The sequence below is a fragment of the Ictidomys tridecemlineatus genome, chromosome 6, assembly GCF_052094955.1.
Source record: "Ictidomys tridecemlineatus isolate mIctTri1 chromosome 6, mIctTri1.hap1, whole genome shotgun sequence".
Lineage (NCBI taxonomy): Eukaryota > Metazoa > Chordata > Mammalia > Rodentia > Sciuridae > Ictidomys > Ictidomys tridecemlineatus.
This window is the reverse complement of record NC_135482.1, coordinates 16652263-16676842: the sequence shown is the minus strand read 5'-3', so window position 1 is coordinate 16676842 and position 24580 is coordinate 16652263. Positions and strand designations below refer to the sequence as shown.

Here is a 24580-nt window from a genome sequence, read left to right as displayed (position 1 = left end):
CAGTGAGAAGCCCCCGGGCTCCCTGGGTATCGCAGGTCACCTTGGGTCTGATGTCATCCTGGTGGTTCTGCAGGAGGGGTTTGGTGGAACAGCCTGTGAAACCTGCGCTGATGACAACTTATTTGGACCCACCTGTTCGGAAGGTAGGTGGGTTTTTGTGTAATCAATGCATTTGTAAGGGTCCAGAGAGCCTGTTTCATAAGGGAAAACTCAGAACTTGTAGCCAGGATGTAGTTGCATGTAGCCAGGTCTACAAAGGGAAAGCCAAAGCTGACAGTGAATGTAATCAATGGAGGGATGCGGAGAGAGAGAGAGCACTTCAAGTGGCCGCTCACCAGGATGCCTTCTGGCCTGCTTGGGAGGCACGTGGGTTCTGTTCCCTGGCCTTCTGTTCCTTGCTGTAGGGCTTTTCTCTGAGGTCTTTCTGAATCCTGGTCTCAGTACAGATTCAGGGAACTCTCAGATCTACCATAGGTCCCCCCACATTCTAATATGCCCCTTCCTTTCGGGAATTCACAATTTTAACTGCCTGCAGCAGTCAGAGATTATTGATTCCACAGTCAGCACACAAACCTGAGACCGGCTTATCCAACCTCTCATTCTTATTGTCCTCAGAAGTAGCCCTTGAGGCAAGGGTTTGAGTACAAGTTATTTACTTGGCAGGTGATCCCAAGAAGCACTTCCTTGAGAGAGTGACATGGGGTAAATAAAAGCTACACCATCTTGGAGTAATTTCTCTTATCCACAATGGGGTGGGAGCAATGCCTATCCAAAGACGCCCACACCGCAGCCTAGTCTCTGATGCCTAATCTCTGCTACCTGGCATGGCAAAGGGGAATGAAGATAGCAGATAGAATTAAGGTTGCCAATCAGCTGATCTTCAAATAGAAGGTTGTCCTGAATTATCTGGGTGGGCCCAACGTAATCCCAAGGTCCTTCGATGTGTAGGAAGGGGACAGGGAACTCAGTGTCAGAGCAATGCAATGTGAGAAAGACTCAGCCAGCCATCACTGGCTATGGAGATGGAAGTGGGCCAGGAGCCATGGAACACAGGCAGCCTCTAGAAGTTGGTTAAGGCAAGGAAACAGATTCTTTCCCAGAACCTCCAATAAGGACCAACCTTGCCAACATCTTGATTTTAGTGCATTGATTTTGGATTTGGATTTCAGAAATATAAAACAATAGATCTGTGGTGTTTTCAGAGAGTAAATGTCTTTGTTCATTTTCTATTGCTATAACAAAGTGCTTGAGGCTGAATAGTGTGTAAAGAAAAGACATTTATGCAGCTCACAATTTTGGAAATGAAAAGTCTAAACAGCATAGTGCTGGCTCTGGCAAGGACCCCCCTGACTGCCTTACACCATGGTAGATGTGTGTGTGTGTGTGTGTGTGTGTGTGTGTGTGTGTGAGAGAGAGAGAGAGAGAGAGAGAGAGAGAGAGAGAGAGAGAGAGAGAGAGAGAGAGATCCCATACCAAGATAGGAAGCCAGAGAGAGGAGAGAGGCAAGTCTTGCTCTTTTACAACAACCCCTCTCTCAGGCCCCAACTGGAGTCCCAAGGGAACTTCATCAGTCTCTTCCAAGGACACACCCCAGTCCTAATTACCTCCCAGTAAGCTCCACCTCTTAAAGGTCCCACCACCTCTTACCATCATCACACTGAGGACCAAGCCTCCAACATATAAACCCTTGAGGAACAAATGCAAACCATCGCACTAAGTTTGTGGTGATTTGTTACAGCAGCAATAAGAAACTGATACACACAATCATCAGAGGAGAGCTGTCAATTCCTTGGCTCTTTCAGCATCAGTGAGTGCTCTGTCTGAACAGCTATCTTAAGCCTCACACCAGACTCCCAGGCAAAGAGTTGCAGGTGCTGGAAGTTGATTGAGATGCATGGAATCAGCAAGACCCAGGGAATGTAGGTGTGGTAGGGACAATGTCTTCCAGAGCCATTGCTCCCAAAAGGAGCATACTGGGTGCCCTTTCTCTAATACCACTTTGGTTCCAGTTTTATGGAAAAAAATTAGGTTAGGTAGACCACTTTGATTCAAATGTTTGGAAGAAAATCAACACACACACATACACACACATACACACACACACACACCCTCATAAGTTCACCCACTCTGTAGTGGAGGCATTGCTTCATTCCAATTCATACCTTGAAGGCAAGACACCATTGTGTCTTCATCTCCTGTACCTTCCACAGAGCTGCCCGCAGGGTAGACTCTCACAGCTTTAGTTGGTTGGATGAATGAATGAGTGAGTAAGTGGATGAATGAATATCTAATTCACTGCAGCAATGGCATGATTTCAGGAGGTAGCACGTGGAGGGCTGGAGCCTTGGCCTTACAGACAGACTGGACCTCAGCTCCAGGGCTACTAATTGTGGGAACCTAGATATGTTCATGACGCTGCTCTCTCATGCTGTTTGTGTATTTTTTATCTAAAAAATAGAAATAATATTGCCTCCTTCAGGGAGTACATAATGAGATAATCAGTGCACAATAAATATTAGCTGTTATTATTATTATTATTACCACCTAGTTTCCCCTCATCTAATTTCTTCACCAACAACTCCACATGAGATTATTTCGTATGGGTATTAGAAAAAGCAAATTTAAAAAAGATATTGGTATTCTGTATGCTTTTTAATATTAACATTACATTAAGGGTCAGTAACTAAAACATAACCAACCATTTATTGAGAAACAAAATGTTTCCTCTCACATTGGCCCTTCCTTGCCATACTACTAGAATTTGAATTATATATACCAAATAAACACTAGATAGATACCATGCCAAATAAATCCTAAGTGGGAAGGAAGAAAGAAAATATGCAATGTTGCTTAGTACTCAGGAAAACTGAACAACTGGGAATGAAAAATTAGAAAGATGAACCATGTTAGCTCCAAGAAACTAGTGTGTGATGGGCACAGATGCACATGGAAGTTCCTCCATATAAAGGAAGTAACCTGCCTTCACAATTATTTGTGCAATGGAGAAAGCACAAGTGAAAAAGAATAAAAATGGTTTGGAAACCTAAAATATTAAGGAGGAAGATTGGAAACTTAACCAGGATGCAGGGAAAAAAAAAAAACTCCATATTCTAAAATCCAATAGAAGTTTCTGTGATGATGGAAATGTTCTATTTTTGCACTATTCAATATGGTAAATTGTTAACCACATGTCTACTGAGCACCCGAAACGTGCTAATAACTGGGGAACTGAATTTAAATTTCAGTTCACATGACTTAAATTTAAGTACCATGCATGGCCAGTGGCCGCCATATTGAAGTCAGACTGGCCTGAGTGTGAAATCACCCCAACTGCTTTGTGACCCAGGGCAAACTATTTAACCTCCTTCAGCCTTCCTCCTCTGTAAAACAAGAGTAGGATTTATATAATGGAGTTTCCACAAAGCAAAGCTCCACGCAGCATATCACAGACACGAGCAATGGAAGCAAGTATTAAGTGAGGACAAAACCAATCCAACACTGAGCAAGCCACCAAGGAATGAATGGATGATAGATGGGTAGATGGATGACTGACTCCAAGGCTGCTCCAGTGGGCAAGGACCAGGGGCACTTGCAAGCCCTTTCAGCCAGGCGTCCACTGGGTGCCACTGTTGTTCCGTCCAGTCCAGTGTGGTGCTGGTCCTGGGGAAGTGGAAGCAGGCCAGCTGTTAGGTGCAGTCTATTTTTAACGCTGACTTCCCCTGCTGCCAGAGCACTCTCCTTCCAGGCCGCTTATTGGTTAGGGGTGAGTCAGAGCTGCTCCGGCCAAGGGCTTTCACCTCCGCTGCCCGTGCCCTCGGCGCTCAGTGCTCCCAGCGAGGGCAGAAGGCAAAGCCCTTGACATGACTCCTGAGCCAACACCACATTGTTAATGAGTCGCTAGCATTTACTGAGCACCTACTGTGTACCAGGCAGTATGGATTGAGGTCTCCCATACACACTCCCTTTGGAGCCTCAGTACACCTCAAATTAGTGTCCTCATGCTGCAGATGAGGAGCAGAGGTCCTCTGAGGCCACGCTGCATTATGGGGGCAGAGGCAGGATTCAACCCAGGTGTCTGGCTGATTTAACCCCTTACAGCTGGATTTTGTCCTCACTGAGCACTGCACCCATCTGCCCCTGGTGAGCATTAGACCCCAGGTAGGTGGGATCATAGGGATAAGATTAGGTCCCTATCCCAAGGAGCTGAAAATGAGAGCAACAATTATACACTGGGAACACAGGAGATGGAGGAGCTCATCCCACCATGGGAGATGTCTGCACCCTCCTCTGGCCAGAGTGACCTGGCTTTGACCACCTGAAGGTCACACCACCTGAGTTTCATGTGTCTCTAGAGATTTGCTGAGGCCCATTCACAGAGCACCAAGGGCTTTCAGCAATCATCTGGGAATCCCTGGGCCACTTACTTTTCCTTCCCAAGGACACTCTCCTGGCACTGGCTGGTGGCTCTGCACTGTGGCGTCAGTGGTTTTGGAAGGCCGCCTGTGCCAGGTCAGTTGATCTAGTGCAGAGTCGGCAGTGGAAGACAGGAGGAGGGGGAGGCTCGCACCAGGATCCAGGGCCCAGAGCACGCAGCCAGGAGGGCAAGTGTACCAGGGAGGACAACACGTGGGGCTAGGACCTGAGTCACCATTCCACCCACCTCCTGTGCCTCCATCCTCTTCCACTGGCTAGTGGCAGCCTTGGGACAAAGATCAACCCCATATCCCCCAGGGTCTGGATCTCCAGAGGCATATTTATATACTTAGTGCCTAGTACAGAGCCTGCCACCAGGTGGGAGCTGGGTAAAATTTTTTTTATTGAATTGAATGCAATTGCATCAAGTCCTTCATAGTCCACCCCTGTCCCCACTCCAGTCATCTCCAGAGCCAACATGACTTCTCTCCAGGGCTTATCTATTCTAAAAACTATAGCCCTGGGCAACATCAAAGTGCTTTGCTAAAACAGAAACAGTGAAGGCAGATTGACAATTGCAAAACCAATTTAATTATCCAATTCTTTGGGTAAGACCTTAAGCTGGTTCTTTCCCATTTTTTTCTAATCTGTATATACAAGGGTATTAATGATTATCACTAATAATTATTATTATTAATAATAATTATTATTAATACAAGGGTATTAATGACACCTACCTCACACAGTGCTATGAGCATTAAATTAGATAATGCATGCAAAGCACTTGGCAAAATGCCTGCTAGATAGTAAGTGCTCAATAAAAGGAAGGATACACCCAGGCCTAAGGTGAGGTGCGTGGGGGATATACCTCAAATGCAGAATTCAAGAAGGAACCAAAAAACCCCATCAGTAATCAAGACAAATAATCACATTAGTTTCCCAGGGTTACTGAAACAAAGCTCATCAAACTAGGTGGCTTATGGTCTCCCTTCTCCAAGCTAGAAGTTCAAAATCAAGGTGCTGGCAGGCCATGCTCCTTTTGGAGCTTCTAGACCGTTCCTCCCCACCTCTTCCAGCTTCTGGTAGCCCCAGGTGTTCCTGGACTGTGGCAACCTCACTCCCTCTCGGCTTCCATCTTCCCAAGGCCTCCTCCTCTGGTGGGTCTTCATCTTCTCAGAAGGACAAGGTCACATTGGATGAAGCGCCCACCTCTTCCCATATGACCTCATCTCAACTAATTACAGATGAGAATCCTATTTCCAAATAGGGTCATTCTGAGGTCCTGTGGTTTAGGACTCCACCATATTGTTTTGGGAGACAAAATCAGCCTAGAGCAGTGATCATATAAAATTCCTGAACAAAACATCAAACTGTTAATTAAAGGCAAGATTCCACTCTCCACTTGGGCCACCCTGCCTCACCCTCCCCATCCTAATCCCCGCCCTGCCAGATGTGTCCTTCTTTAAACTTTAGTCATCTAGTTGATCCCGCCAGTTACCTGGTGACGAGTTCTGCTCCCTCACATGTTGAAGTAGGACATCAGAGCAGCAGGCGGAGGCAAGCATATAAAGCAGGGTTTATTTAAAAAGGGGTCACATGGACTTCTGCCTCTCCCAGGAGGGAGAAGGGGGCCATGGCTGGTATCCTGGTATCCCAAGAAGCCAGGTGTTCAGCCTTTGGAAGCCTTAGGCTTTCTTTGTTCTCCTGCTCTCTTCCTCCTTCTCCTTCTCCTTCCTGCATATGTGACTAGGCCAGGAAATGCTCGGTGGGGTGGCCAAAGGGTGGGAAACAGGTGGGCTGAAGGGGAAGGGCAGGATGGAGCAGCCCAGGACACATTAACAACTTCACAACTCAGTGTAGGGAGGGACAATTCCTGGGACAGGTTACCTTAACCAAAGGTGGGAGCAGGGGCAGGTTATCTCCATAGGGTGGAGGAAGGGCTCTGAAGGATTTCAGTCCCTCAGCAGGCAGTCTCCAACTTCCCAGCCTCACTCAAATTGGCCTCCTTGATCTGACCTGACTCCATTTGCCTGTCTATACCGACTGCCTGTCTGATTCTGGCTTCATAGTTATGACATTGTCCTAAGAAACTGTTAAAGATACAGAGTGAAGGAAGGCCTGCCAAGGTGTTCCAGTCTAGTAAGGGAGAAAATAGACAAGAAAGAAATAGGCAGCCCTGACAGCTGTCCCCTGGCAGCGGGCCTCATTGCCCTCAGGAGGCTGTGATGATCCCCTGCTGACCGGAAGCATTTCACAAATGTCACCACCAGACAAAGACTCACGACAGAAATCCTAGGCATCATTATCTGCATGCTGTACATTGAAACATGGAAGGAAAGATGAAGCCGAGGTTCAAACTAGTGTCTCAGGAACTTCAAACCCATGGTTTCCTCCATCTGCCTAAAAACGCGACCTTCGCAGAGTCTTTATATCCGATCACGAAACTTGCCCCTTTTCTGCCTGCAGTGTGCAACTGTGTGCATGGCGTGTGCAACAGGGGACTGGAGGGCGACGGGACCTGCGAGTGCTACTCTGCCTACACTGGCCCCAGCTGTGATCAACGTAAGCACTGCCAGCTTCCTTAAGGCTGCGCCAGACCAAAGGGGCACCGGTGAGGTGTACACGGTCCAAGTTTGCATCCATTACTGGGGTTCTACGGGGGGGTGGCGCAGCACCTCGTCTCACTGGAATGAACCAAACTTGAAAAAGGGAAGCACCAAGGGAAGGGAAGAAAGGAGCCGAGGGTGGGGAGGGGAGGGGGAGAGCACTGACCAGTGGTCCAGGAGGTGGAGCCACAGGAGAGGGTGGACGAGAGAACAGAGAGGGAAACCTTCTCCCTGCCGGAAGCCAGCAGAGGCCACTGCTACACACTACTCAGCTAGTAAAGGAGAGGAGGCAGAGAGTCTCAAGGGCAAAATACATTCGCCACCAAAGGGGGAGGAGACAGAGGCTCGCCAAGGCCAAGTGACCCGCCAAAGGTCACAGAACTAGTAGAGAAGTGGGATTCCCATCGTTTGAATCCACAGGAAATTCTCTAAACAGGCTATTACACTGGGTCCCCTTAGGAGAGAGAAGCCACAGGGCCATTGAAACAAGGGAAGCTGAATATGAAAATCAGTAAATTCTGGTAGAAGAGTAGCTGTAGAAAAAAATGCCAAAAGATCTCTAGGGGTGCTGGGGCATAACAAAGAAAGGAGAAACTTGGAGAGAGGTGGCCATCAGCAAGCCTGGAGTCACACCTTGTTAAAGAGGGTATGGTGGCAGAGAAGTTGGCTGTTTGGCCCAGGCCAGCATTCGACTAGTCACCTAGCAGCTAGCAGGCACAGACAACTCTACAGGGCACTGGAGAGCTGAGGCTGGTGGGCTAGGGTGCAGAGGAAGTGGGGGGTGTGGCCTGGAAGATGCAGGGTCTCTGTGGGGAGGGCCAGGGGAGGTGGTCGCTGGGTCCAGGCCAAGAATGCGAGGTCACCAAGAAACGGTGCAGGCTGGGTGCACAGCTAGGGCAGAGCATCCTTGAACAGAGGATGCAGCTGCAGCAGTCGCAGCACAGCTCTGCACCCTGCATCAAGAAGAGGACCAACTGCCTCCGACTATGTCCCCCCAGCGCCCTCTACTGGCAAAGCTTAACATCTCTCTATAAAGGAGAAGCCCACAGGTCTGGACAGGATGGCAGAGCAGGTTCTGAAGGGTAAATGTGGAGCTGAGAGGTTAAGCACTCAGGCTGACCACTTACCTTATCCACTGGATTTTATAATATATATTTATATTTATATTTAAAATTTATATTTATAATATAAAATTCCTCCTATAAAGTGGAAGCCTCAGACAAGGTTGGAATTCAACAACTGCAAACTAATTAAGCCGTCGTAACAAGGTGAGTAAAATCCAGCCTATGCAATCTCAGGGGGAAGGTGCCCTGCTCTGGCCTGGCGGCCTCCCTGCCCACTGCTCCTGTCACTGTCCAGTGAGATGAGCAGAGATCTTCTTGGTAAGACAGAGACCCAGGCCAGAAGGCAGCCTAACAGAGAACACTCTCTAATTTGCCTCCCAGTGCAAAATTATTTCTGTCAGGTCAAAAGATAAACAAATACTAAGACAAAAATATTTGCAATTCACATGACAGCTGAAGTTTTATGATAAGATGAATTCTATGAGCCAATTTTGAAAATAGGTCTAAGAGCAGCTAATACTCAGAATATGAAATGAAAACCAGCAATAAACATTTAAAGGATCATAACCCCCCCCCCAAGAAATCCCACAATACAAATTAAAGCCATATTGAAATAGAGAGGACGTTCTGGGGGTTCTGTTTGGGTTTGGTTTCAATTTTTTCCCAATGTAGGTTAATCTATTCTATGCCTATGCGAAAAGTGACATTGGCAGTGTGGATTCCTACAACCTATGGGGTTGTGTTCTAGGCATGCTTGTAGGATGCTAGGCTAGCTTGCATTCTAAGGCATGCTTCTAGGATGCTGCTGTGGATTTACCCTGGAGGAAAAGGAGGGCTGTGTACATGTGCATACAGGGGAAGAATATATGTTCAGAGAAATTCATGGCAGTATTGTTTGTAAAAAAATAAACAAACTGGGGATAACTTGAATATTGAAATTGGTTGAATGAATTCTTATACATCCATTACTAGTTAGGAAAATGCCAGTTGCTATAAGAAACAAACACAAAAGTTCAGTGGCTTAACACTATGGCTCCAAGACTACACACCAAGGTGCCCCTATATATCAAATCAAGTGTCCTGGTCACCATTGAAGATTTTAAATTGTTGAGGGGAATACAGTTATAGGTCTGCTGGATACCACAGGAACTTCTAGCTTGAGTCAATTAGTGATTCCAACTTTTGGTCATACTTCATTTCTTTCTACGACATTATGTGCCTGTTCAGTGGATACTATGATAAAAAAAAAAAGTGCCAGGTAAACATCAAAGATGAGAATGAGAATTTTGGTTAAGTCTGATGCTAAGGTTTAAGAAATTGTGCAAGAGGCCCAACAGATCATTTGTAATTGTTTAGGAATGAGATGGAGATACTTTTCTTTCTATTTATCATATTACTTTTCACAATGGCTACTAAGTTCTCAGGACATAAATAGTTACTGAGTTCTTTGGCTCTGGGCTACATCAACAGAGCTATTAGGTCTATCTTTGTGAGTAGAGGCATCACCCACAATTATTGAGACACTAAAGGCACCATGAGTGGAGACATTGGGGAACCTCTGGCTGAATACAACAGAGACAAAATTCTCAATCTGTGACTAATGTAGGTGACCTTGCTGGTGCCAGCTTGCCGCCACATGGTTTTGGGGGTTCCAGATCTTTCCATCTTGGGATTCTTCCATTCTCTGGCTCCTCTGAGTGCTTTGCCTCCGGCCACAGAAAGGAAAGGAGAGGGCAAAGAAGGAGAGGGTGAAGTGCAGAAAATACCTAAAACTTCCCCTCGTTTCCATCCATGCAAACGAGTCACATGAGCCGACCTGGATGCAAAGGAGGGCGGAAAGTGTCATCCCACAGGGGAAGCCGCTTCTGGGTACTATTTCTCCTTTATGGGAGGGGTGGAAGGATATGCTCTGAGCCTGTGGTTCAACAGGCTGCTAATGGGAGACAGGTCTCCAGGAATCCCACATCTGGGTGCATCTTGAGAGCAACACGCTGGCTACCCTTCATTCCAATCATCTTTTCCAAAATGTTAGTATTTTGAAATCTAACCGTTTTGCCTGCTCTGTGATAATGAAGATGGTCATCACTAGTATTTCTCCTTTTGCTAATCAGCAAGATATGGAGGCTTAGCAATAGAGGGTGCCAGAGGAACAGTGGAGGAGCAGTTTTCTTTTCTTGCTTCCCATGTAGCTCATTGTCCTGAAGAACAACTTTTCTCCTCCACTCAGTCCCATACAGATTCTCCAGTGCCAGGTCACTGCAGAGATGAGCTTTCTCCAGCACCTGGACACTGAGCATCATCCATAGCTTGATTCAGGCAATGATGGCACAGCCAGGAGCCCCAGACAGCACAGGCCCGGGCCCAGCTCAGGGTGTCCTGCACCCACTCTCCTCAGCCTCATGCACACCCAGGGGTCTGCAGAGCTGGCCACCTAGAAAGCCAGTCACCACACCTTCATGGTCCCGAGCTGCCCAAGCCACACATTGGTGTACACCACACTTCAGGGAAGGTGGCTTCGTGGTTCCTAGTTCCAGTAGCACCCAATGGCCAGTAGTTTTCCTGGGAATTTAATGAATTATGAAGCTTGGTTTTTCTAAGAGGACAGTCTTCCTGGCGCCCAAGAAGGCAGATTTCCAATAAGTCTCACAAGTAAAGAACTTCAGAAACTTCTCCTGGCAGTGACCAAGGCCGTGCCCTTTCCAGTGACATCTGGGTCTCAGCCCTAGAAGGAGGGAAGTTCCCCCTCAGGTACTCATCTTAGTCCTAGGAAAGTAGTTTCTCTTCATACATCTGCCATTCCTTTATCCCTTAGAATTCTTTGTTAACTCTTACTGTCTAATTTTTCATGACTCCAACTCTTCATTCATAAATTGTTATAGTAAAACTTCTCCATTCAAATCATTATGTGTCTAAGCCCTAAATAATACATGGCCCATTGTTTTTAAAATAATAATAATAATAACTCAGAAGCTCTGCTAAAACAAAATTCATTCTATTTTTGATGTCAATCTGACCCTCTTTGTGTCACCCTGAGGGAACTGGGCTTGGATTAACCGCTGAGACTGGCTATTGCTCCTGATATGAGTAATACCTGTCCTTCATCTCTGACCCACGAGTCTCATATCTTCTACCAGCATCCACGACACTGCGTCAGCCCAACTTGTTAGCCTTGCAAATTGGCCAATATGTCAGCCTCTTCATAGTCCTCAACAGCCATCTATGTTACACTTGTTTTATGAAATATTATACAGTTATTAGAGATTAAGGTAGATCCTTAAAGACTTCCACAATGCGTTGTTGAATTAAAAATCAGATTGCTAAGTATTTTAACAGGATTACATAAAATCATGTAAATAAGTTTATTTTAAAATGTCCTATATTGGCCATTGATATTGGTTACTTTGGGAATAGGACTGGAGAGTGAGATTTTTGGGGGGAAAAAAAAAATTAGTTCCCAGCAGCTTGGGAGGCTAAGGCAGGAGAATCACAAGTTCAAATTCGGTTGTAGCAACTTAGCAAGGCCTTTAAGCCACTTAGTGAAACCCTGTCTGAAAATAAAAAATTAAACAAGAGCTAGGGATATGGCTTACTGGTAAGGCACCTCTGGGTTCAATCCCCAGTAACAGGAAAAAAAATTAGTTTTTACTTTGTGTATTCTGTATTTTTAAAATTATTGCAATGAGTCTGCATTACTTTAATAGAAGGAAGCACTGAAGATTGGGATTTTCTGAACTGGTTCTTCTACTCATGCAAGTGCCTCAACAATCTTTCTGTCCAGCCATCCCCGAGTGTGCGGCTTTACTGTGCCCAGAAAATTCCAGATGTGCACCTTCCGACGAAGACGAAACCAAACTAGAATGCAAATGCCTTCCCAATTACAAAGGCGACGGCAAGAGCTGCCAGCGTGAGTAGACTCTCAACCCACCGGCTGGTTGGCTGCAATGTTTGGGTGACTTAACAGGAAAACAAAAACCTCACAGCCTCCTCCATATTAACACGGCCACCACTTCTACTTATCCTGTGTAGCTCAGTGTCATTTATAGAGAGTACCAGGCAAAAAAAGTCACACAAGGTAAAAATTGCCTTTGATAAAATGCAATTTCTCCTATTATCCAAGCCTATTTATACATTTTCAGATCTTTTTAGATCAATACTAGTGTAAGATGTAGTGCTTCTTTTTTTAATTTTTTTTTACGAGAGGCTGATTGTATACCTTTTAAGAAGACGAGCTCCACAGCCAGGCTGCCTGGGTTCAAATCCTAGATCTGCCTTTCACTGACTACCTGACTGTTAACCTGCTTGTGCCTCAGTATTTCTATCCACCCAAAGCGAGTGATAATGGTCCCTTCCTTAGGAGACTGGTGCAAAGATTAAATGAGTTACTACCTACGTGGCAGACACCTTGAACAGGACCCAGGGCTTACTATAAATTTTACAAGCATTAGTGATATCTTTCCTGTTGTTTTTATATTTAATTTCACACTTAATATGACATTAACATTATATTAGTCCACCTCTGGAGTTGCAATTTCTGATGGTCATATGTAAATCTATGTGGTGGAGGAGGGGAGGGCAGAAGGATGAGATGGATGTTTCTCTCTTAAAACTGCTTGAATTTCCTGCGTGGCTCTGACACCCTGTGACCCAACCTCCCTCCCAGCTCAGTTTTCCTTCTGCACCCCGACGTGCTCACTGCCTCTCATTTTGTCATTCCCTCTCAAGCCATCAATCCATGTTTACAAAACGTCTGCCATCCTCACGCTGATTGCACATACCTGGGACCAAATCAGCACAGCTGTACCTGCAAAGACGGCTACCGCGGGGACGGCCACGTGTGCTTACCGGTGGACCCCTGTCAAACTAATTTTGGAAACTGCCCTATCAAATCCACAGTGTGCAAATACGATGGGCCGGGACAGGTGAGCTGTAGGCACATGGAACTGATGTGTCTAGAAGTGGGGCAACCCAACCAAGGTAGCCCTGTGCCATTGGTTTATTTGTCTTTCATGCTTCTGTTTCTCCCTTTGATGCTAAATTTTGGCTTCTTCTCCAAACAGTCCTCAGTGTGCTCAGGGGCTGATCCCCGAGGTTCCCCACCCAGTCTACCCTCCATACTCAGGCTTTTCCAGTTCCCAGTGCCCTGTGCTCTCATTCATCACAGTCCTAGATGGTGATTGACAAAATAAGCACATAATTCAAAGTTAGATTAACAAGCCCACCTTAGTTAACCAAGACTTGTGGGCGTGTGATTGACTTTCACCTTCAATCATCCATCCTATGTCTTTTTAAGTTAAAGGGGGCTCTCAGAGCCAAAAATACTCTGTTGCAAAGAGGTTAAAACTGATCAAATGTTGACAGCACTAGCTGCTGCAGGGAGCATTGGGACATCCTAGGGTGAGATGTTGCCCTATAAATCACATTGCAACCTTGACTGACAAAAATTGTCCTCGTTAGGAGATCTTGGCAAAGCATTCCAGTTGAAAGAGTCCTATCCCTCATACCTCAAATACTTGATGGGTGTCTCCTGTGTTCAGGGCTACAAATCCAGTCCTCAACACAGAAGGATATTGCTGCTCAGGAAGGAGGAAAGGTTCTGTGTCCAGCCCAAACACAGCCATGGTCCCCTGCAGTCCACCAGCACCCCATAAGAATGTACCTGGAATTCTCTACAGAGAATTTGCCAACTCTCTCCTCCAGGGAGAAAGAAGGTGTCATACAACAATTTCACTAATGATTTCTGAGGCACTTTTGTAGAGAAATTCAAGGGGCTAAATCCTCATCCTCAAAATGAGAGCCTTTATAGAAAAAGGCATGTTATGTCATGAATGGCAGGACCTTGGGAGTGAGATTGAAAATGTGCCTTGTCTCTTCAAAAATGGGTCCCAAGGTAGATCTTCAAGTCTTAGAAGCCCTCTGATCTCCACCCATGGTTCCAGAGAAGCACAGTGATATTTCAATCTGCATAATTCTTTTTTGGGTTGTGGGGTGGCTCTGCATATTCTAGAATGTTTAACAGCATCCTTGGTCTCTAGAAACTCCATCCTCCTCCCCATGTGACAATCAAAAAACATCTCCAGACATTGCCATTGCTATCTGAGTTGGAGTCAAAAGACTCCAGGTTTTATTCTCCAGATATTATTCTAGAACAATAATACCTCCACTCATCTATAGATAATCAAAAAATAGTGATTATGTAGCCAGAGATGTCAAGGGTAAGAAAATTGAAGAGCTTTATACACAAGGGGTATGATCTTCCCAACAGGTAAGATATGTAAACATGATTTCTATTTCTGGATACTTTGGCAAATTTTTATGAAGATTTTTTAAAATTTAAATAAATAAATCTTAAATTTTTATTAAGATAAAAAAAATTTAAGCCCACTCCTCAGACCTAATTTAAATTAGCTTTCATGGTAGAATAAAGGTGTGAATCAAAGAACGGCAGCCAATGTGACTAACTAAGATCCAATTTGTCTTTCTCTCCCTGCCTACTGAAGTCTCACTGCGAGTGTAAGGAACATTACCAGAATTTTGTGCCTGGAGTGGGGTGCGGTATGATCAACATCTGTGAATCAAATAACCCCTGTCACAGGAATGCAAACTGCACCACCGTCGCACCAGGCCAAACCGAGTAAGTCTTCTCAGTTCCACCACCATCTTTAACAAGTCATGAATGTGGTAGCCATTGGATTCAGTAAATCTGTGTTTAGTCAAAAAAAAAATCATTCAATGATTATTTCCTTGATAATGACGATAAGAACATTCCAGAATGTTGACCTGGCCTGACACCATGGTAGGAAGTGGTCAGAACAGAAGAGAAGAAAATCACTATGACTGGGATACAGACGGCTATTGAGCTCGCAGGAATCTGACCTCTGTGCGCATGCCTGTTTCCTCGCATGTGAGATATCACGTGTTAGTAGAGCAGAATGAGGACTTTGGAAAGCAAATAAGCATGACAGGTATTTCCCAGCCTCTGGGTTTCAGAAGAAGGGTTTTGCTGTGGTGAGAGCACTTCTGTGAAAGTTCCTGATGCACCTACCAGATGTGCGGCCTTGAGAAAATGGCACCTTCTCTCTGGGCCGTTCTTCCTTGTACAAAATGGACATGGTGATACCCGCTCCTGAAGGTGCTGTGTTGATTGCTGGAGAGGATGTTGATGTGGAAACCACTGGGCAGATGTGTCATGAACCAAATCTTCTGACCCAGCCTGAGGGTTCGCTCTCCAGGCCACTTCGGCTATCATTGCATCAGGGTCTGTGAGGGGTTTGTGCTGCCAATGTAGCCGCTTTGATTTTTACTAAGAAGCACAAATAGCTTCGTGACTGTTACGGTGGCACCTCATTATCTTACTCACTAGAAGAGGTGGGAAGCGAGGGGCAAGAGAGGAGAAGGGCATCACTTTCATTTAACTCAACTTGGCTGAAGGGAAATGGGCCCAGGCTGAGCAGGCAGATGGTAAACAGCATGGCTTACATCCCAACCGCACACAAGCACAGTAAGCAGCAGTGAAGGGTAGGCTCTTGGGATGGTAGTGACACTGGTGACATTCGATGTTTTTGTAGGACTGTTCAGTTCTGAAGGCTGGAAGGCCGAGATGGGCATGGTCAGATTCTGGCGAGGGCCCTTGTCCAGGCTGCAGATGGCCACCTGCATATTCATGGCCTCCTCACATGGTGCAAAGAGATGGAGAGTCCTCTGGGGTCCCTTTTATAAGGATGATAATTCCATTCACGACCTAATTCATTACCTTCCCAGTTCCATCACATTGAGGACTGGGATTTCAACGTGTGAATTTAGAAAGAAATGCAAACAACCAGTTCATTGCACCAGTATTCACATGTGCCAGGGTATTCCCAGCCCCACCCCTTATGTGTGCTCTTTCTTCTCCTTAGAATATCCTCCAACACGTACACCTGCCTCCTGTGAGTGAGGCGAACACGTTCTTCAACCCTGAGTTTGAGTTACCCCCTCTTCTAGGATAACCCCCCTGTCCACCCATTTGCTCCCTCTGGGCTCCCAGAGCAGCCCAGATGCTTCTCTCCAGAACTGTGATACAAACACGGGGCTCCAGCTCTGCCCCAAGAGGCTGCATGATCATGAGATTCTCTGCCTTTGTGTCCTCATCTAAAATGAGGTTCAGAACACAAATGAAGCTTGTTAAATACAATACTATAGTGAAGCCCTTAGATGAATGCCTGGCCTAGGAGCTACTTACTGATGGATGTCAGCCCCATATTGTCATCACTGATCTCGGTCCCCAACTAGAATACAAGAATCCTAGAGGTCCATGTCTTATTCATCTTTGTTATGACAACTGTTGCTGGTTAAAACAATGAAAAAAGTGAGAGTTCGGAGGAACCTGTGAATCAATGAAGGTGAACTGACCAACTATACACTAACTAGCTCTCCTCCAGCACAAAACGAAATTAATTCCAGCTCATAACTTATGAAATGCAAATGGCTTACAGGTGTTCTTTAAGCCTTACGACAGCAGACACTGGGAATGAAAATCCACTTTACAAAGGAGGCTGGACTGTGAATGTTCCCTGGTCCAGCTGAGAATATTCAAGTCAGAAAATTGTCTCATAAAACCTCAGACTTTGGACTGAGATTTAAAATTAAAAATTGAAAATATTTATGTCTCATGCATTCCCTTCAGCATTGAGGCCATTGAAATAGACTTCCCACTTTATGCAAAACAGACCACAGGCCTCATGACAACTAAAGATACTGTCCTCATACTTTGTGGTTGGTAAAGGTTTCAAGTCTCAATGTTTACGGTCGTCTTCAAGTGCAGCTTACGTAATTTATACCAGGATTCACTTTCAGTGGTGACAAATAGATTGCTCCCAGAGTTGCCAATCTCCTCTTCCCTTTATGACTTAAATTAGCTTAGGGCAGAACTTACAGGGAAGGTTGACGTCTAAGTGAGAAACCGTTTTTATATTAAACAGAGTGTTTCCCAGATGACTGCACCTTGGCAGTGGCTCATAGCAAGGTTTTTCAGTCTCAACAGAATAGATGTTTCTGGCAGAACAATCCTTTGTTGTGGGCGGCTGGTCTCTGCCCTATAGATATTTAGAAGCTTCCCAGCCTCTACTGACCAAATACCAAGAGATCGCCATCCCCACGTGGCAACAAAAATTGTCTCCAGACCTTGCCAAATCTTGCTTGGGAGCAAAGTTGCCCTTGGTCTAGAGTCACTTCTTTATAAAAGCTCCAAGGTCTAAATCAGTAAATAATCTCCCAATTACTTGTCCATCTGAGACAGTCATAGGTGTCCTTCCAGAACTAGCATAAATATCACTTTCTCCTAGAGGTGTCCCTGAATTAGTCCCTCCATCCCCCATAGCATCTATTCAGTCGTCACCAGACTTGAGGGCAGAGAAATCAGTTAGGATACCCCTGCAGCAATCCAAGCAGAGGGTGATAGGCCTCTCAGAGATCAGTTCCATGAACTTGTTGAAAATAGATTTGCCACGGGACCATATTTAGAAGCACAGTTGGGTTAGTGAGCTTGTCGTCATTTTTTGGAACACTCTTCTACACATGAGTCACATCCGTGGTATGGTTTGGCTAGTTCTCTATTTAATTCGGTTCCTAGGGATTGTACAACTATTAACTAAGCACCTATTATGGATCTGGTCCTTTACTACATCCTGGGATTACAACTGTGAATCACGAACAAATACCGAAAAAAGCCCTTACCCATGTTCTTTTCTCAAACTAGGTAGGTAAGCAGATATCCATCACATAACCAGATAAGGGTAAAATTGCAGGTGCTATTGCCTCTATAGAGAAGAGCTACAGGGTACCATGAGCGTATACTTATGGGAACCCTGATCTATGCGGGAGAGAGGGCCATTGAGGAATCTCAGTTAGGAAGGGAGTAGGGGAAATGTATTCTAAGCAGATCAGTAGTTCTGAGCCTTCACTGTCCTATAAACTTTGGTAGCTTTTTCCAATTTAGGGGTTGAGCAGTGGGACCCTAGAATCTCTATCTACAGGAAACCCTCCAAGTGAAACAGGGTTCATGTTCTCTTGATCACACTTTGAAAAATACTGAGATAAAGCATATGAAGCTATCTACTGTTTGCAGACAGGCACAATGTATTAAAGACTCCGTTCTGGAAGGCCCCTGGATGTCAGGGGCTGCACTTGAGTACTGTCTCGTGGTTGCGTCCCTCCTGGTCTCTTCCCAATCCCCATCTGTGACATGAGGTGTTGGACTGTGTGACCTCCACGGTTCATGGCTCTGACCCTGAGAACGTGTTTTCATCCTCTCTGCAGATGCACTTGCCAGAAAGGTTACGTGGGCGACGGCGCGACGTGTTACGGAAACATCATGGAGAGACTCCGAGAACTCAACACTGAACCCAGAGGAAAATGGCAAGGAAGGCTCACGTCTTTCATCTCACTCCTGGGTACGCAGCAATGGCTACGGATGCTCCATGACAGCTGTCATTTGGGAAGGACACCTTCGAGACACACACGTGCCTAAGGGAATAGGCAAAGCTGGTCTCCTTGGACCAGCCCCTTAGCTAGGGATCACGCATGTGAGAGAGTAGGAGCAGACAGCTACTTCCAAGGAGGTGGCTCTTTGCCAAGAGATCTAGCAATGCAAGAATTAGCAGGTGAAAAGCTGAGGCTAGGGTCCTGGGGTCACCATAGAGTGACTGACCTGCAATTACAGGGAAAGACACTGATTTCCTTGACTTTATGCCTCCTTTAAGTAGGAACAAAGGTCATCAGGCAACACTGGGGGATAGACAGTGAGCCCCAGAGGCAGCATCCATAATCCTTAGTGGAGATGTCATTTGAATTTTGGAACAGTCATGGTTATACCTACCCTCAGCCCAGAAGCCACTAATTGCCTATAGTGACCAATCCTCCCCTAGCCTCCCAGGTGGAGTGGCAGTCTACAACACCCTCATGCATTTGCAAATGCCTTCCAGGGACTATTACCCCACGTCCCTTGGGAGTTAACTATAATAGCTAACCGCAGATTGGACCAGGCTTCCAGTTAAACATCAGTTTGGCCAATCAATAAAAATAAAAAACAGACTTGAACAACCAACAGAAACCTTCAAATATCAGCATTCATATTAGAAATTACCAGTCCTAGGAAGAACACAACTGAAGAAGTAAGTATCATGGATGGGTCAGTGCTGGACTCATAAATCTTAGTGTGACTCCTGCATAAATGTCCTGCTCTCTCCAAGGCCTCCCATGGGGAGTCCAGCTGAGTCATGACTTGGGCTTCCTCTAAGGACTCTTAGACTCTCAAGTGGAGCAGATAGGGTATCAGAGTGTCCTTTGCGGACTGGGCCCTCAAATGTCACCCTGAACAGAGTCCTGCTCACCTCTCACCTTCCCCATTACAAAGTGCTAATCCACCTGCCTCCTGGGTGAGAACACAGAGCTTATCCAGATGTCCCAACATCCCCAGGGTGATGGGTGCAGGCTGGCTACATAATTTGCAGGGCCCAATGTAAATGAAAATCTGAGGTCTTTGCTCAAATAGTGGGCATTTCAGGATGACAAAGGCAGAACATGAAACCGGCATGGGGCTCTTTTGACATGACCCTAGGGCTGCGTCTTTGCTCGTATGTATGGAGTATAGTGCAATCATACTTAGATACAGCTCAGAAAGCCCAGAGAGGTGGGCAGGGGCCTTGGGGGTTGTCAGAGGGTCTTACCATGCCTGGACCGCTCCTCCTAGATACCCTTGAAGCTCTTAGACAGTTGTATGAGCTGCGTGGGAGACAAGGCTTCATGGCGCCTTGCATTTGCTTAGAAAGGGCTGTCACAGCAATGGGAACAGGGAAGGGCCAGGGTGGACCAGTCAGGGCATAGAACCACAGCGTGATTTACCCTCCATGTGCCACTGACTCACTTGGTGTTTTCTTTCTTTGAACATTTCTTCTCCTAAGACAAAGCTTATGCCTGGCCACTGAGTAACCTGGGACCTTTCACCGTGCTATTGCCCTCAGACAAGGGCCTGAAAGGATTCAATGTGAGTATTTGAAAGAACCTGATCCTGAAGGGTGATCGCGGGAAGCCCGAATAGGCAGTGTCTTCTTCAACTGAAGTGGGAAACCTTGATTAAAATTAAATCTACTAGAGAGGAGCATGGTGGTTTGGGATAAAAATATTTTTTTTATTTTTAACTGATGCATAATATTTGTACGTATGTATGGAGTATAGTGCAATCATACTTAGATACATGTATATAATACATAAGGATCAAATCAGGGCAATTAGAATTTCCATCTCTTTCAACATTTATTATTTGTTTGTCCTGCAAAGCTTTAGATTCCTCTCTCCCAGGTTCTTAGAAAATATTCCAAATTGCCATCAACTCTAGTCATCCTACTATGCTGGAAAACACTAGAACTTTTCCTCCTAGCTGACTATATTTGGGTACCCATTACCCAACTTCCCTGTACTCCACCGCCCTCTACCCTTTCTAGCTTCTAGACAGTACCATCGTGAACTTCCACATATGAATGAGGACATGTCATATTGGATAGATTTCTTAGAGAGGGATCCTTACAGAAAGCACACAAATTGTAAGTATACAACTCAATGAATTTTCTCAAAGTGAAAGTACGTGTACATGCAGAGACACAATGACCAGCCTTCCAAAGGTCTCCCTGGGCCCTCCTTCCTATTATTACCCCTCAAGATAATCCCCAAAGACTCTTCAATGTAGTCATGCAAGAAAAAAAAAGAGTTCTATAATGCAAAACTGCTCATGTCCTGTAGGAAGAGTTAAACTCAAGCATTCATTGTGTTCTTTTAAAATTATCATAAGTGGTAACAGGGGTAGGAGAAAATGAAGAAAAATTCAATGTGAGCAGCTATTATTTGAGTTAATGTCATTCAGTGGGGCTGGTTGGAGGGGCCCTATCATGCCTGATGCTACCAATGAACTAGTTCTATTTGGTTTGATGTAAGTAATGAACTTGCTGAGTTGGATAAAAATTAGGTTATCTTAATCCAAGATGTTTCGCAATAATAATTTTTGCTGCATTGAATCAAACATGAGTAAGTTCCAGGCCCCCTTCCCCTGACACCATCAGCACTCAACCTGTGTGAGATAAGTCTGTCTACTCCCGACCTCCAGAGGTGTCCTCATGTCTCCTCTGTTGGAGAGTGGAGCTGGTGAATATGGCATGCTGGCCACTGTGCAGGTGGTCTCTCTTTTAATAAAGAAAGTTTGCGCAGAGGTAATAAAAATAGTATCTGCTGGTTAACTGTTAACTATGTAGTAGTGACAAGATATAGATTTGGTCTGGTGGGCTTCAGAAATCTTTACTGTTCAAATGCATCCTCAATCCTGCTTACTCTCTTCAGTCTCTCATGCCTATCCTCTTCTTGGAGGTAGATTCCTTGGTCCCTGTCACCAACCTGCTCCTCCTGGCCCTGCTGACATTCTTTTTCCCACCACGTCAGTTTCAGGCCTGGAGCAGCCTCCCAGGTTTGGTAGTATACTGGGCATGACCCCCAACTCTGCCAATCACCATTGTCTTTGAGGGCTGGCCTGGGGTGGCCGTGCCCATGGCAAGGTCCTCTGTGTCTGAAAGAGACCAGGGTGCATGTTAGGTGCACTGGCTTTGATATCTTTGGTTCTGAAGAAGGCCCAGCACGCATATCAAACTCATTTTTTCCTTCAAATGGCAGCAAAAAGTCTCTTTTTCTTAGGTGAAAGAGCTTTTGATGGATATCAAGGCTGCTCGGTATTTTGTAAAACTGCACGTCATCGCTGGGCAGATGAGCACAGAGCATTTGAACAACACAGACACCTTCTACACCCTGACCGGGGCGTCGGGGGAAATCTTCAACAGGGATAAGGTAAGAATGTCTCTGAGTTTCACGCACAGAACTCAACTGTCCTCCAAGCCAACGCCCGCCCGTGGGCTTTTTATTCTTTGTGTTTGGGATTTGCAAAAGGTTACAAGAACGCCTTCCTTGTCCTTGTTTGTCTTCCTATGTAGGAAGAAGAGGACACCCTGGTCAGGAAGGAAGGGGCGGGCTGTTTTGTAAAGGGGGCGGCAAAGGGTTTGATTTTGGTCTGGTCCAATTTAGTTTTCGAGGCCCACATCATTCAGCTGCCAGCAGGAAGACAAACTGCTGTCAACCTGTTCTCTGGAAACCCACCACAGAGCCCCATCAGCATTCCTCTTGCGAAGGAAACGGGCTGTTTGTTTTAGATTGCTGGGATTCATCCATCTTCTCCAGCTTGGCATTCTGTCTCTCAATGCTATTAGTTCTGGGGTTCTTTTGTTTTGTTTTGTTTGTTTAACAAAACCTCTCTGTCCCCTTCACAAATAACTCTTTTTGTGAATCCGCGTAGTGGGGGTAGTGGGGGAGGTGATGAATCAACAGAATGTGCATGTGTGGGCTGTGGCCTGTTTTACATTCACATAATGTCAACAGTCGGTGGATCACTGAGAGTTCTTTCCACACTAAGCACAGGGTTGAATCTTTATTGGTGTTACATAAGGCTCACGACAACCTTGTGGGAGAGGTCCTAGCCTAATCACTTTTCTACCTGTGGGAAAGTAGAGAAATCACACAGTAAGCATCAGAACCAGAAGTTCACATGTGGTTGTGCCGACTCCAAAGCTCACAACCTTAACCAGACTGCAGTGTAAAGATGGATGGGTGGATGGATGGATGGATGGATGGATGGATGGATAGATGGATAGATGGTAGGTAGATGGTGGAATAGATAGAGTGATATATAAATAACACATCTGAAGGCGTGGCTTCCTTTCTCACATGGACATGCTTCATTCATTTTTTTTTCAAAAAATATTTACTAAGTTTGAAACTTATAGGAATCATATGGAAAAAGGAATGAGCTTTAGTGATTCATTCAACAAATATTTTTATTGTGCACCTTCTCTGTGCAACATACTAAAGTAAATGATACATTTACAGTAAATATATCATTTACTTTAGTATTTTCTTAGTTGATGACAGCCAGCAGCTGCTTCAGAACACAGGTTTAAGCTACTGTTTAAATAACGAATATTTGCATAATGATGTGGTTGATCTTGCAGTTTATTGGAGGAAAGCATTATAATACCTTATCCACATTAGCCTGTGATTATCACCAATGATTTCACGTTATCTCATTTTATCTTAACAAAAGCCTCCACTAGATCAACCAAGCAGATACATCTGCCCCATGTTAGGTTATGTGACTTATCCAAAGTCTCACAGCCAATAAATGGCAGGACTCAAGGACTTGGGACTTCTAGTCCAGTGCTTACTCCTCCCAGAACACTACATCCTTTATCTTTCTTTGGAATTTTAGGACAATCAACTAAAGCTTAAACTTTACCGAGGCAAAAAGAAAGTAAAAATTATTCAGGGGAACATAATCGCTTCCAACGGGCTGGTACACATCCTCGACAGAGCCATGGACAAGATAGAGCCCACATTTGAGAGCAACACCCAGGTGAGCCATTCCAGGTAAAAGTGGTGTCAGCCCAAATGCAATCCTGTGTCTCCCTGAAGAGTCACCTCCAAGAAGAAAATGTCAGTCGGCACTATGTGCTTGTCCTTCATTGTATAGAAGGATCTCAGCAAAGAAAGGATGGGATGACGTGTCTGTTTGCAATAGAATACTGAGTGTTTCTGCAGAGAGACAGAAAGGCAGGAAGTATATATACAGGGAAAATCTTGATTTTTTGCCTCTTTTATGTAAAAATATCAATGAGCTCAGTGCATGGAAATGTATTCCTCATTCATTACAGAGAAGAGCAGTTATTGTCATGATGAAATTTATTCCTTTTGGCCTGTCTGACGATGGCCAGAAGTTGCTTCAGAATACACAGGAGCAACTATTGAAATAACCATAAACATTTGCAGAGTGTATGGCAGTTGACCATGTGTGTCCACACTTACACATAAACTGTAATCCATCTCTTAATGTTAGGATTTATATTTCCTAAACCTCTTTATTATTATTTTTTACTAATTTGTAAACAAAACGTCTCCTTCCAGCAAACCATAATGACAATGCTGCAACCAAGATACAGCAAGTTCAGATCTTTGTTGGAGGTATGTCCCTATAGTGACTTTGCAAAAACCATTAAGTCCTCTGTCAAATTAACCAGGATCTCAACTATAAATGCTTTCTAAAGAATTATTTTCAGTCTTTTTCTGAGCTAGGTCACAGATACAAAATTTCATTTCTCAAATCCAGGAAACCAACGTGGGACAGGCCTTAGACAAGGATGGGATTGGTGGACCGTACACCATTTTTGTTCCAAGTAATGAAGCATTGGATAACATGAAGGAAGGCACGCTCGATTACCTCCTTTCTCCAGAGGTATCGTATCTTACTTACGCTGATAGCATCTTTCGATATCACTGTCCCAGTCTGTATCCAGACAGGATTTTTCTAAACTAGGGATAGCTAAAACGTAGCACATGTATGCCCACCACCCTCCCACAACCAAAGCAGACATCACTAAT

The 24580-nt window shown here is 45.0% G+C and overlaps 1 protein-coding gene across 1 annotated transcript in view; it reads left to right on the top strand.

The window, feature by feature from the left end:
- Stab2 (stabilin 2) overlaps window positions 1-24580 on the top strand; it is a 161677-nt gene that overhangs the window by 18709 nt on the left and 118388 nt on the right. Inside the window, exons 5-15 of the mRNA XM_040281812.2 lie at window positions 74-143; window positions 6880-6975; window positions 11862-11987; window positions 12806-13002; window positions 14581-14714; window positions 18377-18510; window positions 20020-20102; window positions 21794-21943; window positions 23415-23558; window positions 24107-24163; window positions 24309-24434. Coding sequence (XP_040137746.2) covers window positions 74-143; window positions 6880-6975; window positions 11862-11987; window positions 12806-13002; window positions 14581-14714; window positions 18377-18510; window positions 20020-20102; window positions 21794-21943; window positions 23415-23558; window positions 24107-24163; window positions 24309-24434 — 1317 coding nt within the window. The remainder of the gene's footprint in view (window positions 1-73; window positions 144-6879; window positions 6976-11861; window positions 11988-12805; window positions 13003-14580; window positions 14715-18376; window positions 18511-20019; window positions 20103-21793; window positions 21944-23414; window positions 23559-24106; window positions 24164-24308; window positions 24435-24580) is intronic.